General features: G+C 34.0%; 1 protein-coding gene across 2 annotated transcripts; it reads left to right on the top strand.

Moving 5' to 3' along the window:
- The first annotated feature begins 3,939 nt into the window (after window positions 1-3,939).
- LOC116026731 (villin-3) lies at window positions 3,940-17,769 on the top strand. 2 transcript variants are annotated; one of them, XM_031268112.1, is made up of 24 exons: window positions 3,940-4,102; window positions 4,238-4,271; window positions 5,426-5,571; window positions 5,733-5,832; window positions 5,945-6,013; window positions 6,092-6,328; window positions 6,434-6,611; window positions 6,723-6,855; window positions 10,734-10,893; window positions 10,971-11,121; window positions 11,205-11,305; window positions 11,401-11,559; window positions 11,819-11,887; window positions 11,968-12,036; window positions 12,130-12,267; window positions 12,854-12,982; window positions 14,151-14,298; window positions 14,435-14,445; window positions 14,553-14,693; window positions 14,780-14,905; window positions 15,758-15,820; window positions 16,229-16,532; window positions 16,851-17,089; window positions 17,173-17,769. In XM_031268112.1, exons 3-24 carry the CDS (start codon window positions 5,516-5,518, stop codon window positions 17,284-17,286), a joined length of 2,895 nt encoding a protein of 964 aa, XP_031123972.1. In that variant the 5' UTR covers window positions 3,940-4,102; window positions 4,238-4,271; window positions 5,426-5,515; the 3' UTR covers window positions 17,287-17,769. The 2 variants fall into 2 exon arrangements, with proteins under 2 accessions (XP_031123972.1, XP_031123965.1); XM_031268105.1 differs by having other exon boundaries at window positions 3,940-4,271.
- Window positions 17,770-18,243: the final 474 nt, after the last annotated feature.

The raw sequence follows: 18,243 nt of genomic DNA, 5'->3' as shown, positions 1-18,243 counted from the left end.
AATAACATTTACATTTTTGGGTCATCTTGCGAGACAAATTTACAGTCATTATCTGAGTGTGTACTGAGTAAATCTTGTCTTATGATTCTAGTTGATAAATAACCACAACGAAATAAATTATTACGGAGTATATATTATCCATAGTTGACTAGCTCAAATCAAAATGCTATCTAATAGACCGCTCTCATAATAGTTAAATTTTGTTTAAATAATAAGACCAAAATTATTATTTTATTTACAAAAACACTATTATGTTTTTTTTTTTAATTTTAATAGTTGATATTTTTACTATTTGATTGTAATATTTTAAGATACATTATGAAAATTTTTAGGAAAATACTATATATATTCTCATTAACTATTTTTAATTTTTACTCACACTAAACATCTTGGCGTAGACATTTGTAATTGAGCTCACATGAAAAAAAAATAACTTATCTGCACTCGTCACATCAATGAGTAAAGCAATAAGAATTAGAAATACATATAGTACATATTACTATATCAAAAAGTAATAATATTGACCATTATATATACTTATATTTACAAAAAAAAAAAAAATGAGCCTATTTTTATCTTTATAATAATCAGCATTATTGCTTTTAGGGTAACAGACTGTTTCATGTGTTTCAATCTTTGAGGTGAATCGGATCTTTGAACTCATTAATCAAAGATCCGATTCGTCTCACAGACGGTGACCTGTGAGACCGTCTCACACACGTTTTTGCCTTGCTTGTAAACATTATAAAATCTCTTATATTATTCATTTTAAAAATACTTTAAAAACTTTCAATTTCTTGCTGCCTTTTTATGCATTGCATTTTGCTCTTATGTCGTTTTCAGTCTTATACGGCCTGCAACCGACTAAACTGTCCATTTCTCCGGACCACTACATTTCTTTTGACTGAGAATCAACACCAACTTCTTTTTCAAAAAAAAAAAAAAAAACACCAACTTATTCAATTTATGTATAGTATATTTAATGGAAATATAATATATATAAAATATATCAACGAACTAATTAATATGTACTCCTTAATTAATAGCTATTAAATTTGTATTCTCAAAAAAAAAAAAAAAAAAACTATTCAATTTGTGGGGGGAAATGATCTCTCCCTCTTTTCGTTTTTTTCTTTTTCTCATACTATATACTAATACAGTAATACTGGTAATTTGGAAGGTTAAATTAATTCAGTCAAATCTTGTTCAATATATATTATTTAAAGAAAAATGATCTCACTTTTCATGCTTACATGTGTTAAAATATGGCAATTATCTTATAAGTATACACATTGTATTTAAAATAAGATTGTGATACGATCTCTTATTGACTCCGCAAGATATTTTTGTGGTCAAACCTCCACTCATGACCTATCTAGCTTTTATAGTAGAGTTAGAGACTTGACTTGAATGCCCAACAAGCGGATGGCTCCACTCATAATAACTTTCACTTCGAACTCTTATCAATCCCCACCATTTGAACCTTATCAACAAGAGCACCAAATGATACAATATTCTAGTTAAGTTGATACTCCAACGACACACATTGATTTGATGAACTAATCATACAATTACAATAATACATATAACAATATTGCTTTCGATAATTAAAGACTAAATAAATCATGACTCTATACATACATTATTATTATTGAGTTGATTTTAACTTTAGTCATTCAACTATATATTGCATTTTTCACTTTTAGTCATCAAATTTAAAATTGACCAAATTTGAATTTTCAAGCTAAGACTTCAACTATTAAAAATGTGTGTGTGTGTGTTTTTTTAATTATTTGAAAAAAAAACTAAAATTATACAATTTTCAATAGTGGAAAGACAAAAATTGATATTATTATTTTATCCATCTCTAACAACTTTGAAAGAGATCAGAAAACTTTGGTGCGTAGTAGCTAGTTGGAGGGTGTCCTCCAAATTACTACAAATGATTTGGTAATAGTACAAAAACAACTTTCTTATTCTCAACCAAATCTCAGCAAGCAAAAAACGTGACTTTCACAGGAAGCTTGTGAAGCACTTGTTTCTGTTTGTCTCGAAGGAAATTTTACATTGCAATTATAGATGATAAATTAAAAGTGTTATTTTTCTCTCTTTAAAAAAAAAATATTACGATATATTTACTTATCTTTACATTTGTCTTGTCACCTTCCCTTAAAATTTTTTAGATTGCAACNAAAAAAAAAAAAAAAAAAACTATTCAATTTGTGGGGGGAAATGATCTCTCCCTCTTTTCGTTTTTTTCTTTTTCTCATACTATATACTAATACAGTAATACTGGTAATTTGGAAGGTTAAATTAATTCAGTCAAATCTTGTTCAATATATATTATTTAAAGAAAAATGATCTCACTTTTCATGCTTACATGTGTTAAAATATGGCAATTATCTTATAAGTATACACATTGTATTTAAAATAAGATTGTGATACGATCTCTTATTGACTCCGCAAGATATTTTTGTGGTCAAACCTCCACTCATGACCTATCTAGCTTTTATAGTAGAGTTAGAGACTTGACTTGAATGCCCAACAAGCGGATGGCTCCACTCATAATAACTTTCACTTCGAACTCTTATCAATCCCCACCATTTGAACCTTATCAACAAGAGCACCAAATGATACAATATTCTAGTTAAGTTGATACTCCAACGACACACATTGATTTGATGAACTAATCATACAATTACAATAATACATATAACAATATTGCTTTCGATAATTAAAGACTAAATAAATCATGACTCTATACATACATTATTATTATTGAGTTGATTTTAACTTTAGTCATTCAACTATATATTGCATTTTTCACTTTTAGTCATCAAATTTAAAATTGACCAAATTTGAATTTTCAAGCTAAGACTTCAACTATTAAAAATGTGTGTGTGTGTGTTTTTTTAATTATTTGAAAAAAAAACTAAAATTATACAATTTTCAATAGTGGAAAGACAAAAATTGATATTATTATTTTATCCATCTCTAACAACTTTGAAAGAGATCAGAAAACTTTGGTGCGTAGTAGCTAGTTGGAGGGTGTCCTCCAAATTACTACAAATGATTTGGTAATAGTACAAAAACAACTTTCTTATTCTCAACCAAATCTCAGCAAGCAAAAAACGTGACTTTCACAGGAAGCTTGTGAAGCACTTGTTTCTGTTTGTCTCGAAGGAAATTTTACATTGCAATTATAGATGATAAATTAAAAGTGTTATTTTTCTCTCTTTAAAAAAAAAATATTACGATATATTTACTTATCTTTACATTTGTCTTGTCACCTTCCCTTAAAATTTTTTAGATTGCAACTTTGTAAAAATATGATATTCAAATAGAATTAAATGCGCATATTAATGTGAAATGTTACACAAGTAAATGTCATTACGAGTTGAAAATGGAAAAAGAAAAAAAAATGCTCAAGCAACATACATCATGTACATATAGAATTTGTGAAAAATGTATATTACAAATGTTAATAACTTAAAAGTTTTTTATTCGTTAAATTTCAAATAAAAACAAATTTATTTGTGTTTTATACATGTGTTCGTTACTATTATATTATGTTTTGGATTGGAATTCTGAATTTGTAATTGGAGATTTGAATTGACGTTATAGTTTTATACTATGTATTTATTAATGTAACAGTACTAAAGTTAACATTCAATTTGGTCATCAATTATAATAATTTTTTCTTCGATTCGAATAAACAACTATTTATACTTAATTATGCCATCAATTTGAGTAGACTAGTCCAATTAAGATTCTTATTCTTGTAGAGAATAGACACTTAGACACCAATATCCAACTTTTTTTTCTTTTTCCTAAAATCGAAAATAGGTGGAAAGTCCGAAAAGCCAACATGGCCGGTTTCACCCTTACCGGATCTTTATATCAGATTGAAAAAACATATGCAGTGTTTCTCTCTCACCTTCATCATCATTTTCTATCAGCGAGTGGAGCTATATACCTGTTTGCGTCATATATACCTACGTATAGGGTATAATATATATACCTTCTTCTCTTTCCATTTTCGCATATACTATCTGCCCGGCAAAGGAATACCAGAACTTCTGCGCATTCAAATCTCGTAAAGGTTTCAAGAGAGAGAAATTTTGCCAATTTTTCAATTATTCATTCCTTTTTTTTTTTTTTTTGTTTCTTCATTCGCCAGCTCTGTCAAACTCTCTCCCTTCTTTTCCCTGTCTAAAACCACAAATTTGAACATCAGGTAATCTTCCGGAGGGACGCGGAGATCTCAGAAGGTGAGCCGATCGAACATTTCGAAGATTGTTTAGATCTCTCGTGAATTGATTGTTTGTTTCGATTTTATCGTGTTTGGAATGCTGCTGCCTTTTTTTTTTTTGATCCCGTGTCTGTTTGTTGTTTATGTGCTTATTGTGCGCATTCGTTAATGCCAATCTCGTTTGCTCGTTTAGTTGAACGTGGGTCACGATATCGTTCTGTTGTTTTTATTTGTTTTGAGCTTTATTTCTGATTATTGTTTCGGAAGATGATTGATTAATAAATTGCGGGTCCGCTAATTTGTGAATTTGATTAAAGGACTCCATAGCCAAATTGTTGAGATTTGCATGCAGATTCTGAAGATAATGCTATTCCCTGTGTCCCGATATGCAAGGTGGCTACCTAGACCATTGCATTTTACCTAGTCATAGTATTGCATTAAATAAAGCAGTAGTTTTAGAGGTACATTTGGGGTTCGGGGGTGTTCAAATAAGGATAAAAAAAGAAGAAGATATTTTGCTTATATTTAGCTCTATTTCTATGCGAGTAAAGATTGTAGGTAGAGGATGTTCTTCTGGTAGTATTTGTTTTGATGTTCCTTTAGCATTTATATGATTTTAATAATTTTGTGCATGATAAAGGCCCAGATAGGAACATTAGCAAGAATGATACATGCTCTATCTGCATTTCTGATTTATACTCATCACAAGTCCACATGTAAGTTCAAGAGTATTTAAGCATAATGTATGCAAATAATGCATGAGGAAGATTCTTTGATATAGGCGGAAGATATACACTGCAAATATTAATGTTAACCATGGACGTTGTTTGAGGACTGCAAACAATTGGTTGAACTTCTGTAGTTTTTTGTGTAACTTTCCTGAAAGGTTGTATAGCGATGGGAGAGAAGGACTGAAGGAGCTCCTTGATTCTTAAGTTTCAGAATTCAGATTGATAAGGCTCGTTTAGTTTCCCTTTTACCATAGTTGGTTCTTATTTTGCATGATAAACTAATAAACTTACATGAAGTTATTAGTGTTCACTTACCATCATTATTATTATTATTATTATTGTTGTTGTTGTTGTTGTTGTTGTTGTTATTATTATTATTATTATTATTATTTTGTCTTTTCCATATTCCTTAATTTTTCATTCTTCCTTTTTTTCTTTGCAGTTCATTTTGTAGAACTTTTGTGATAGCTGAAGTTAGGAGCTTTGAAGGTCTAACTATCTTTTCTTGAAGGCACTTTAATTATTGTACAGAATGTCTGGCTCTGTGAAAGGTTTGGAACCTGCATTTCAGGGAGCAGGACAAAAAGCGTATCCTCTTTTTGAAATAGTAGCTTTATAAGTAAATTGATTCTTTATGTTACACATGTGGATAGGAAATAGAGCAATGAACATGCGTTATGCCTTGTCTGCCTTTTATGAGCTATTTCTTTGTTAGAGATTTTTGCTTTGTTCTCCCTAACTGTATGCAGAGGGACTGAGATCTGGAGAATTGAGAATTTTCAACCAGTTCCTTTGCCAAAATCTGATTATGGTAAATTCTACTCGGGTGATTCTTACATCGTCTTGCAGGTGCATGCTAGTTTCATTATTTATTTATTTATTTATTTTGTCTTGCTGAACTTAGCTTTTAGGATAGAAACTGTAACCTACTCCCTCTTAATGTTTGCAATTCTATTTGCAGATAACTGCTGGTAAAGGAGGTGCTTATTTGTATGACATACACTTTTGGATTGGAAAGGATACTAGCCAGGTACTGCATAACATTTCTTCTTATCAACAGCTCTATCAATTATCATTTTCATTTTCCTAAATGTTGACAATTCTTTAGGATGAAGCGGGAACCGCTGCTATCAAAACTGTAGAGCTTGATGCAATTCTTGGAGGGCGAGCAGTACAGCACAGAGAAATACAAGGCCATGAGTCTGATAAATTCTTGTCCTACTTTAAGCCATGTATTATACCGTTGGAAGGTGGTGTTGCAACTGGATTTAAGAAACCAGAGGAAGAAGAATTTGAAACACGGTTATATACTTGTAAAGGAAAAAGAGTTGTTAGATTGAAGCAGGTAGGGAAACATGCAACTAAATTCATGTCTCTTGTGTTGTTTTGATAAGATATGCTATGCTACAGTGCTAAAACAGTAAAGAGAATGCTATTCAAATTGTCACAGGTCCCATTTTCTCGATCCTCACTAAACCATGATGATGTGTTCATTCTGGATACAAAAGATAAGATATATCAGTTCAATGGTGCAAACTCCAATATTCAGGAAAGGGCCAAAGCATTAGAAGTAATTCAGTTTTTGAAGGACAAATATCATGAGGGGAAGTGTGGTGTTGCTATTGTAGGTAAGTGTTTTAAGACCAAGAAAAATATTCTGCCCCCTTGTGCTTCTCTAAAATAATAGTTATGCATAATTCGCCAATGTTTATATGAAATTCTGAAATTGTGCTTTTCAGAGGATGGAAATTTACAGGCAGAGTCAGATTCTGGTGAATTCTGGGTGCTTTTTGGTGGGTTTGCTCCAATTGGCAAGAAGGTTACTACCGAAGATGATATCATTCCGGAGAGGACTCCTGCTAAGCTATTTAGGTGTGTTTATAGTTTTTAAGTATTTCAAATAGGAGCTTAATTTACATAAATTATGTGTTATTTATATATGGAGTATTTCCTTGAAATGGCTGATAGCTCTGCTAAAGTGGGGAAACTTAAGCATTGACTTTACTCTTGTTTGAAGATAATCTAAACATTTTACTACAAATTTCAACTTTTCTATTATGTTTTGTGATGCATAAGAGGAAATGAGCAGTTGCTTTGCTATCTAGTTCAGTGGCCCCACTTTTTGGTGGGAGAGAAACAGTAGAGGTTGTGGTTTGGCATGAATTGAGTCTTACAACACATTCTGTGGTTTTGCAAAATTGAATTATCAAGGTTTTCTTTTTTTGATAGCACAAATTGAAAAGGGGTCCCTACTTTATTCATTTTTTTAAAATGATTTCTTGAGCTAAATGCCTAAATATGTTCCAAATATGAAATTTAATTTATTAATACTAAATTAAGTATTAGAAAAAGCTGAATTGTAAATAACTTGAGTCAAGTCTCGTTAATCGAATTGGACACACAAAATGGGGTAGAGGGAATATATAATAGGGTATAAGGGAATTATTTTAATGTTTCCATTTTTCCTTGATGATTAGAGACATAAGAGTTGCCTTTTACAGGTTTGAGATCTATCACTGAACAAGGTGATTTCTGCATCCCACTTAATCCACATGTCTCTTTTAGGCCCAGTTAATTGGGCATACTTCCTTTTCTTAGCAAGCCAAAAAGATTTAAGGCATCATGATGAAATGTTCCATCTAGAAAATTCTAACACTAAGGGTGTGTTTGGAAGCCCAGAAAATGATTTCAGGAAATCATTTTCCGAGCTTTGGGTGTTTGGCAACCATGGGAAAACCCAGTCAACGGAAAATGATTTCCGTTGACTGGGGAAAACAAGGCTATTTTGGCGGAAAATGACTTCCGCCCCACAAGGAAAATGAACATTTGAGAGAGGGACGTCCCTCTCTCAGTCCGGCGGACCCGGCTGCCGAACCAGAGCGTTTCCGGCTGGAAACCATCTGCTCTGGTTCCGCCAGAAACCAGAACAGCGGGTAGTGACCTGCATTTTTTGTTTTTTAATATAATTTATTTATTTATTTATTTATTTTATAATAAATATTACGGAGTATTAGTTTATATATTTTTATATTTTAAATAAAAATATATAAATATACATTTCTACTCATTTTCCGGAAAATGAACCAAACACACAAAGACAGTTTTCCAGAATGCCACCAAACACTGGAAATCAATCTATTTTCCGGAAAATGACTCATTTTCCAGAAAACATTTTTCAGAAGTCATTTTCCTGCTTTCCAAACACACCCTAACTATTATTTCAATAGTTCCTTCCATGTGATATGTTAATCAAAATTTTCCATAAACTTACCTTTCTTCTAGAAATACTGAAATGGTAAACTACCTTTGGGTTTACTAGTTTCTTCTATATATTAATTTAGCCAAAAACCTTCCATGAACTATCAATCAACTGAAGGAGTTTAGATTATGTCCCTTTCTGAACTGGATGAAGCTCTTAGTATATGGTTAGAAACTGTTGAAACACAATGTCCATCATCACCTAGAAATCCTAATCCCTCACCTACCGAACCCCAGTTACAAAACAACAGTGTCATTCCCTTCCCACACACTTATCATCGTCGCCCTCGACCACCCACGGCAGTTCAAATCAATGAAAATCCAACTGATTCATCTCTCGAGCAATCTTTGCCCTCGGACCCGGTTCCAGCAACAAGCTCTCCTATCGCAAGTCGTGTGGACCCGGTTCCAGCAACAAGCTCTCCTATCGCAAGTCGTGTAGACCCGGTTCCAGCAACAAGCTCTCCTATCGCAAGTCGTGTAGGTAACAGGTCATCACGAAACCCCTTTCCCATATACAACTTTATTTCTTATGATCGTCTCTCACCTTCATATACTGCTTTTATCAACTGTTTATCTTCTGTCTCTGCTCCTAAATCTGTTAAAGAAGCTCTTTCCCACCCTGGTTGGCGTCAGGCTATGATTGATGAAATGGCTGCTCTTCATTCATCGGGGACTTGGGAGTTAGTTCCATTACCCGCAGGTAAAACAACTGTTGGTTGCCGATGGATATATACTGTGAAAGTTGGACCCAATGGACAGGTTGATAGACTTAAAGCTCGATTGGTAGCTAAGGGATATACACAGGTTTTTGGGATTGATTACACTGATACTTTTTCACCGGTAGCCAAAATTGCTTCAGTCAGAATTTTTCTCTCTATGGCTGCCATTCATCATTGGCCATTGCATCAGTTAGATATTAAAAATGCCTTTCTACATGGAGACTTAGAGGAAGAAGTCTACATGGAGCAACCTCCCGGGTTTGTTGCTCAGGGGGAGAGTAACTTGGTTTGTAAGCTCAAGCGTTCTCTCTATGGTCTAAAACAATCTCCTCGTGCCTGGTTTGGAAGGTTCAGCATAGTAGTGCAAAATTTTGGTTTAAATCGAAGCAAAGTTGATTATTCCGTCTTTTATAGACATCAACATGGTAAGAGCATCTATCTTGTTGTATATGTTGATGATATTGTCATTACAGGAGATGATATTGAAGGAATACAATTGTTGAAGCAACACTTATTCCAACATTTTGAAACAAAAGATCTCGGGAAATTAAAATATTTTTTGGGAATTGAAGTAGCACAATCCAAGCAAGGAATTTGCATATCACAAAGGAAATATGCATTGGATATACTAGAAGAAACAGGTATGATGAATTGCAAACCTCTTGACACTCCTATGGATCCTAATGCCAAACTCCTACCAGATCAGGGGGAGCTTATCCAAGATCCAGGTAAATATAGAAGACTGGTCGGGAAATTACTTTACTTAACTGTAACTCGACCTGATATTTCTTTTGCGGTAAGTGCTGTTAGTCAATTCTTGGCATCTCCACGTGAAAGTCATTGGGAAGCTGCCATTCGGATTTTAAGATATATTAAGAAATCCCCAGGCACTGGTTTGTTATACAAAGACCATGGAAACCTTGAAATTACTGGTTATACAGATGCAGATTGGGCAGGTGCATGGGATAGAAAATCAACATCTGGATATTGTATCTTCCTTGGTGGCAACTTAATCTCTTGGAAAAGTAAAAAGCAAAATGTTGTTGCTCGATCAAGTGCAGAAGCTGAATATCGATCAATGGCCCTTGGAACATGTGAACTTATGTGGTTGAAAAACCTCCTTACTGAACTAAAGATCTGTACAGAGAAGTCCATGAAGCTCATTTGTGATAACCAAGCAGCTCTGCATATTGCGTCAAATCCAGTTTTTCATGAAAGAACGAAACACATTGAAATTGATTGCCATTTTATTCGAGACAAAGTTGCATCTGGAGATATTACTACATCTTTTGTTGGCTCAAATAATCAGTTAGCAGATATATTTACTAAAGCTTTAAGAAGTCATAGGATTGAATACATTTGTAACAAGCTTGGTGCATATGATATACATGCTCCAACTTGAGGGGGAGTGTTGAAACACAAATAGTTGTGTCTGTAGAAATATGACTGTTAGGTTGTGAAGAGTTGTGTCTATAGGATTGTGTCCTTTGAGTCTGTATATATTTACCTGTTGTCTCTCTATTGAGACAAGAAAGATATACAACAAATTCTTCTAAATCTCTTTCAACAGAAACATTCTAAGCTGGCATAACTTTGAGCTTGAAATGGTGAGGTTCCAATTTTGTCTTTAGGTCAACTCTAAGTGTCCCAAAACTTTAGTCTTGCTTTGTTTGTGAATAGGCATCCCTTGTATGCTTTGCACTATTTGCCTGTGTTAAAGACTCTTTACATGATCACACAAGGTGCTAATGCCCTCTTCCTCTGTTTCAGCATTACTAATGGTCAGGTCAATCCTGTAGATGGCGAACTTTCCAAATCTATTTTGGAAAATAACAGGTGCTATTTATTGGATTGTGGTGCTGAGGTATTTGTTTGGGTTGGCCGTTTAACACAACTGGATGAGAAGAAAGCTGCTATTCGAACTTCAGAGGTAGAAATTTAGCTGTTAAATCCCCATGTTTAATCTGATAGTGGCTCTTATGCCTACATGCTGAATGGTATTCTCAGGAATTTGTTGGCAGTCAAAACAGACCCAAGTCAACACATATCACTCAGCTCATTCAAGGTAACGAGACAAACTCCTTCAAGGCTAAGTTTGATTCTTGGCCATCAGCATCGTCAGCACCTGCTCCTGAGGAGGGAAGAGGAAAAGTTGCAGGTAGATATTAAAGTGATTGATAAAATACAGAATTTTGTTTCCATGGAACTAACTTTGAGTTTGTCCTTTCTTCATCCTTGTAGCTTTACTGAAGCAACAAGGTGTTGGAATCAAGGCTGCAAGCAAGACTGTTACTGTAAACGAGGAAGTCCCCCCTTTGCTTGAAGGAGGTGGAAAAATAGAGGTGTTCTTATCTTTATGGCTCATACTGGTCAAGAGGTGTTTATTTGGCTGTTTTTTATCTACTTGTTATGCAATGCTAACAGAGGTCTTTATCAGGTTTGGTGCATTAATGGAAGTGCAAAGACTCCAGTTCCCAAAGATGATGTTGGTAAATTCTACAGTGGAGATTGCTACATAGTCCTATATACCTACCCCTCAAATGATAAGAAAGAAGATTATTACTTGTGCTGGTGGATTGGGAAGGATAGTGTTGAGGTAATAAAAACTTATACATCAACTTTCATTTTTTTTTATTGACTTTTGGTAAGCATAATTGCAAATATAGTGTTTTCATGCTAATGACATTTATTTATAAAGCTACTCTAGTAATTCCAATCTATCATAAATCAAGCTGACCAGGATAACTAAATTGATGTTTTAAAATTTCATTTAGACTATAGTATATTGCTTCTTTTATCTTGTTATTAGTAGAGGATGTATTCTGTTTCTTTGAGTTCTGTTTTTATGCATCCAGGAGGACCAGAAGATGGCTTCTCGGTTGGCTACCACAATGTGCAACTCACTGAAAGGGAGACCTATACTGGTAATATTGGTTATTACTTGTGTTTTGATCCATATGGAATTGGATATTGTCAGATTGAATTTAACATGGATATCAATCAGGGCCGAATTTTCCAAGGGAAAGAGCCACCACAATTTGTTGCAATCTTCCAGCCGATGGTGGTCCTTAAGGTACCTCTCCTCCCTTCTTATTTTATGGTATCTTAGTGCTAAGCTATAATCTAGAAGGCTTGACTTTTACCTCATATACTTAAAAAAAATTAGGGTGGGTTAAGCTCCGGCTACAAGAACTACATTTCTGACAAAGGCTTAAATGATGAAACCTACACTGCTGATTCAGTTGCCCTTATTCGGATATCTGGAACTTCAGAACATAATAACAAAGCAGTTCAAGTTGATGCGGTATGCTTTTAATTAGCCTTTCAACTTTTCCATCTAGGCTACTCTGACAGTCTGACTTGTAATTTTCAAGATATTCTTGAAGCAGTTGCTTTATCTGTTGATTCTTTAAAGATAACTTGATATTGAATATTATCTATCCTGTTCAACAAACCACTTTTCTTGTTGCTGAACTTCACATTACTATCTTGTATGGTTGAAAGCATGTGCACTGGCTCAAGATAAGGAATCCTTTTTTTGCAGCCAAATAAATTAATAAAAAGAAAAAGAAAGTGAGGTTTATGTTTAAAACAATCGATCTTTCAATAAATTGGTCCTTTCTTGGGTAGTGATCTTTGAAAGCAATCTCCAAAGAGGTTTCTTTCTTTTACTCTGTTTTTCATAGCCCGGTTCTACACTATTTTGCAAGTAATTATGAATTTCAATCCCCTCCCCCCCCCCCCCCCCCCCCNTTCCCAAGGTTGGATGTTTCCCACTAACATTCCATGGTGAGGTAATCACAACTTAGAGTGTAAGCAAGGCATGCTAACCACATGTTCTTTGTTGCACGGCTTATATTTCAAAGTTCTTTTGTTTTGTGTATTATCAGGTGGCAACTTCTCTGAACTCCAATGAGTGTTTTCTTGCTCAATCTGGCTCTTCACTGTTCACTTGGCATGGAAACCAGAGTACCTATGAGCAGCAGCAATTAGCATCAAAGATTGCTGAATTCTTGAAGGTATGCTTTATGGAGATTTTGTGATAAAAGATGTTCCTTCTTTTGACATACCCCCTTCCCTCTTTCCTATGGCCTAAAGCACCAATTTCACATATTGGAAAAAATAAAATAAATATTTATATAGAGGCATACTAAAATCTTATAGCTTTTGCACCATTTGTCTAATTTAATTTTTAACCATCACAATTTCTTCAATTGTCATGACATGCGTAAACAAAGGAGCAATACATGCAACAAAGCCTATGAAGAAGGGACTCTAAGTTTCAGAACTAGAAAAGTAATAAAAAGGAGAAATTGAATCATGTATTTGTACTAGAAATTGAATGCAGTGGACTGACAATTCAATAAATTGACTGGATGAGTTAAATGTGCAATGGGATGGGCAACAAGCTATACAAAGTATGCTTCTGCACAATTTCAGTTTGCAATAGTTACCAAATTGGATAAATATTTCCTAATCAATTGAGTAATTAACAATAATCAGAAAATAAAATAATTAAATTTCAAATTTTCAAGAATGAGTAAATCAAAGAAACGTTGATGAGTTCCAGTTTCTTAACAATCAACAATTATGAAATTAAATAAATTCTAATAGCCTTCATATTATTAGAAAATAGGTTTATTTATTTCATTGAATGGTTGATGTATGCTAATAGAATGAAAGTTATTTACAAGATTGTAGTTTCATACTCTCATGGTTTTTTGTTGCAAGTTAAAAAAAAAAAAAGGAAGAAGAGGAAGTCCAGAAAATGATACTTCATACATGGCAACATGGACCAATTATTCAATTTAAGGATTTTCTTTGCAATTTGGAACTGAAAATTTGTTGAAAGCAGAAAAAATTTCAATGAAATGCATAACTTTACTACTTTAGTGATTTGTGCTTCATTGCTTCAGCTCAAAAAAGGCAAAAAACTTGTGTTATCACAAAGTTGCCTCGCTTAAGCATATTAAGTGAGTTCATTTTTACTCAGTGCTCGCCCCACTTTTTGCAAGTCAGTTCTCCATTGCTCTTTCATTTTCAGCTGCCTTAATAGGGTTCATGCATGTTTACCAACTGAATCTGTTTGATCAGTTAATCATAGGGGATTCATAGTTTTTTGTTGTGTTAATAAATTTTACTGCATAATGAAAATTAATGTGGCTCTTATTTTCATCATGAACTCAGCCAGGAGTGGCTGCAAAACACACTAAAGAAGGAACTGAGAGCTCTGCTTTCTGGTTTGCTATTGGTGGTAAACAAAGTTATACCAGCAAGAAAGTAGCCCCAGAGGCTGTCCGTGATCCTCACTTATTCACGTATTCTATCAATAAAGGTACATTGTTTTCTTTGATGTAATAGAAGTGCTTTTATTTTTACTGGTCTTGTGATTCGCCCTTTTATATATTCCATTCAAGAAGAATTATGTTTCTGTACTAACATTTTTTTTAATAATGTTTTTTCCTCCACAGGAAAATTTGAGGTGAGTTCTGGAACTTGAGCTTAAAGTTCTTGAATTTCTTTCCTTGTATAAACATTCCATTCCTACTCCCTGCGCTCATTCTTCAAACCAATCCTTGCCTGGGCCAGGTTGAAGAAGTATACAACTTCTCTCAAGACGATCTGTTGACTGAGGATGCCTTAGTACTAGACACGAATGCAGAAGTGTTTGTTTGGGTTGGTCAATCAACTGATCCCAATGAAAAGAAAAATGCTTTTGAAATTGGGCAGGTAATTCACAAGTTACTACTGATGTTGCATATTAATAAGTGTATTCATTCTTATTAGGCTTTAATGATCATTGGGTTTCATTGCAGAAATACATTCAGATGGCTACATGCTTAGAAGGATTATCTTCTAATGCTCCATTGTATAAAGTCACAGAAGGAAATGAGCCTTGCTTCTTTACGACATATTTTTCGTGGGATCCTGCAAAAGCTATTGTATGTTGCAAAGTCTATCTTATAATTTCAGTGTTACTTTTGATAATTCTCAGAATTTATGATTTGAATGATTCTTGAGGGAAAAATGTTCTTGGCATGCAAGTGTTGGTTTTTCACACTGAAGCTGTAGACTTGGGCACATTTAGAGCTTTAAATGTACATGCTGAACAGGTTAAACTATGCATTATTTGGGAATCTTAGTGAAAGCCAGAAACATAAAGCATCAGATGAGAGAAATTTTTGGATAGTCAATCCAGAATAATGTAGTAGTGATAACTGATAAGATGCTAGAATTTCGTACTGCAAAGGGGTTTGGTTCATGGGATTGGAAGATTGGACTAAAAGTAGGGATAAGTAATCTCATTTTTTAACCAAACAATCCTTCAAGAATGTTAGCCAGATAGGATTCTACCAAATTGTTTTAATAAGTCTTTAATATTTAAAAGAAGGGATTTTCCATTTTGACTATTCGTTGTTGATGAAAGGATTGGAAGCAAAATTTTCTGTTCAGTATTGATGGGAAAGAGTAAAATCTAGTTTTAGGGTAGAAAAAGGTTCGAGTAGAAAAGTTGTAAGTATGAAAACTTGTTCCAAATTTCCTATTTCATAGGTGCAATTCCATATTTCCATGATGCATAGATCAGTGATATCTGATTTCTAACTCTTCACCATTGTCAATATTATTGACTGTCATGATGAGCAATTATTACATTATTTATTTGATGGATAAACTGTTTCTGGACATTGATGTGCCTGCCTCATCAAATGTCTTGTGGTGGTGACCTGTCCATTTTTCTTTAATACGACTTACTTTCAAGTTCTGTATATTTATTTTTTTCTTTATGCAATTAGGCAAATGGAAACTCGTTCCAAAAGAAGGTCATGCTACTATTTGGAGCAGGTCATGGTGCAGAGGTAATTGGTAGATTTGAGTTGCATTCAATTTCTTCTGTAAATTCTCTTCTGTACTACCATATGTCCATATCAGTTGCAGATAGATTTTCGGGGTGGATATCTAAAATAGACCCACTTGGCATATGAGGGAAAGACAATAGAAAATTGATAAAGTTATGCTTATTCAAATTCATAGTGCAATATATAACTATCACCCATTTTTTAAATTCCTTTATATCACTACTATAATATTATCTGAGTTCTCTTAGGGTCTGGCGGACTTCTTTTTTTTTTTTTTCTGAATGGCACTTAGAACGTTAGCCTTCTGAAGTTTGTAATCACATTTTATTGCACATGTGAAGTCTGTATATTTATGCTGGTCACCTCTTATGAATTGCATGTATGCTGAATTTCTTTATTATTTTTCAGAATCATCCAAGATCCAATGGGACAAATCGGGGAGGACCAACACAAAGAGCTTCAGCCTTAGCTGCTTTGAACTCTGCATTTAGTTCATCTTCTGCACCAAAACCTGTTGCATCAAGGCCAGGGAGAAGTCCGCGATCGGGTTCACAAAGAGCAGCTGCAGTAGCAGCTTTATCTTCTGTTCTTACTGCTGAAAAACAGTCAACTGATACCTCTCCTACTCGCTCTCCCACTCGCTCTCCCACTCCTCGCTCTCCTGCACGATCAAGTAGAAGTCCACTAACACAAAGAGAAGCAAGTCCTACTGGTATCAAAATCTGAACTGTTTACTCTGTTTTTCTGTGTCCATTTTTGTTATTTTCTCCTCTATCAAATTGCTTGTGTTTATTTCCTAACTCATGGATGAGTATATCTCTGCACAAATAACATACAGGTTTTGATCTTTTGAATATTTTCTATGTTAATAATGTTGATCTTTGCAAACTGTTTCCAGCCTAAGAGATTTTTAATATTTTTAAAAGTGCATAAATCTAGCATTTGTCAAATTTGATCATTATATACGTCTGCATTTTATTTTCTGAATCAAAGACTTGGACAAGGTGACATGTTTTAAAATTGTTTGCAGCTGTAATTGAGAATGAAAAAACATCTTCTGAGTTTGAAGATCCCAAAGGATCTCCTGTAGTTAAGGAAACAGAGGTCGTGGAACCTGTGGCAGTGGCCAATGGTGAGGGGTGTGAATTAAAGACACAGCAAGAACAGGATGACAATAACAGTGAAGGTAGTCAGACCATATTCAGTTATGAAAGGTTGAAGGTTAAATCTGGGAACCCTGTTACTGGGATAGATTTTAAACGGAGAGAGGTTTGTGGCTTAAACTGCATCCAATATTCATTCTTAATGGTTATTTTCCATTGCTGTTTCTGATTGTTATGATTGATTTCCAGGCTTATCTATCTAATGGGGAATTTGAGGCTGTTCTTGGGATGAAGAAGGAAGCCTTCTATAAGTTACCAAAATGGAAACAAGATATGCAGAAAAAGAAGGTCGATCTCTTCTAGATTCCACATCCAAAGCCAAGCAACTTCTCCCACTCTTCCCCTCCCCTCTTTCAAGCTCATCTTTCATTCTACAAGTTTTTCTTGCCAGAGCAACCTATCTTTTATAGGTACATAATGCCTGGATTGAATATCTAGCATTTCTACAGTCTTCCTTTGAAATACCTTTAGTTTTTGGTAGTTTCAAATTTCTGCTATCTGCCTGCTTGAAGAGTGATTTTTTTACTCCCCTCTTTTAATACTGCCATTTTGCCAAGATCCAAAGATTGCAGTTACAGGACAGCAGCCAGGTCGATTCTTTGATTTGCCCAGTTTGTGATTTTTGGAGAATCAGTTTCTTTCAATCATTTATTTGTTGATCAAAAAGGGTGTATATGTATTTTGCTTTGTACTCAGAATGATGAAATGCAGACAAATAGTGGTTTGGACTCAGAGTTTCCACCCGACCATTTCCTTTTAATGCAAATTTTTATTTTATTAGCTGCATCTTTCTCCTCTTCCCCCAACATTGAGACATTCTTGTGATTTGGCATTATATTTTCATCATTATCACATATGAAACCAATGTTTACTAGGCCTCAAATTTCATGCTAGCTGCTTTCTTCTCTTACCAATTGGCAGGTCGTTGTTCTTTAACAACAACAACAACAACAACAACAACAAAAAAAACAATACAAATATACTCTTAGAATTTACATATTGGATTAACGCTTAGTAATTTTCTGAATGGTAATATTAAGATTTAATTATACTATTTTTTAAAATATTAAGAGTTAATTATACTATTTTTGCCAGTTCAAAGTAATTTATTACGTAGTATTATATTTTTAACATATTTAGGGAATTCAATTGACTATTTGCTTGACTTAGAGGTGAAGAAAATGTAATACTTTTGAAGAAAAAAGTAATACTTTTACATTTTAAGTAAAAGTATTACATTTTTATTTATAAGTAACAAAT

Source organism: Ipomoea triloba, chromosome 1 (assembly GCF_003576645.1).
Source record: "Ipomoea triloba cultivar NCNSP0323 chromosome 1, ASM357664v1".
Lineage (NCBI taxonomy): Eukaryota > Viridiplantae > Streptophyta > Magnoliopsida > Solanales > Convolvulaceae > Ipomoea > Ipomoea triloba.
The sequence above is the reverse complement of the archived record's forward strand: the minus strand, read 5'-3'. Positions and strand labels throughout refer to the sequence as shown.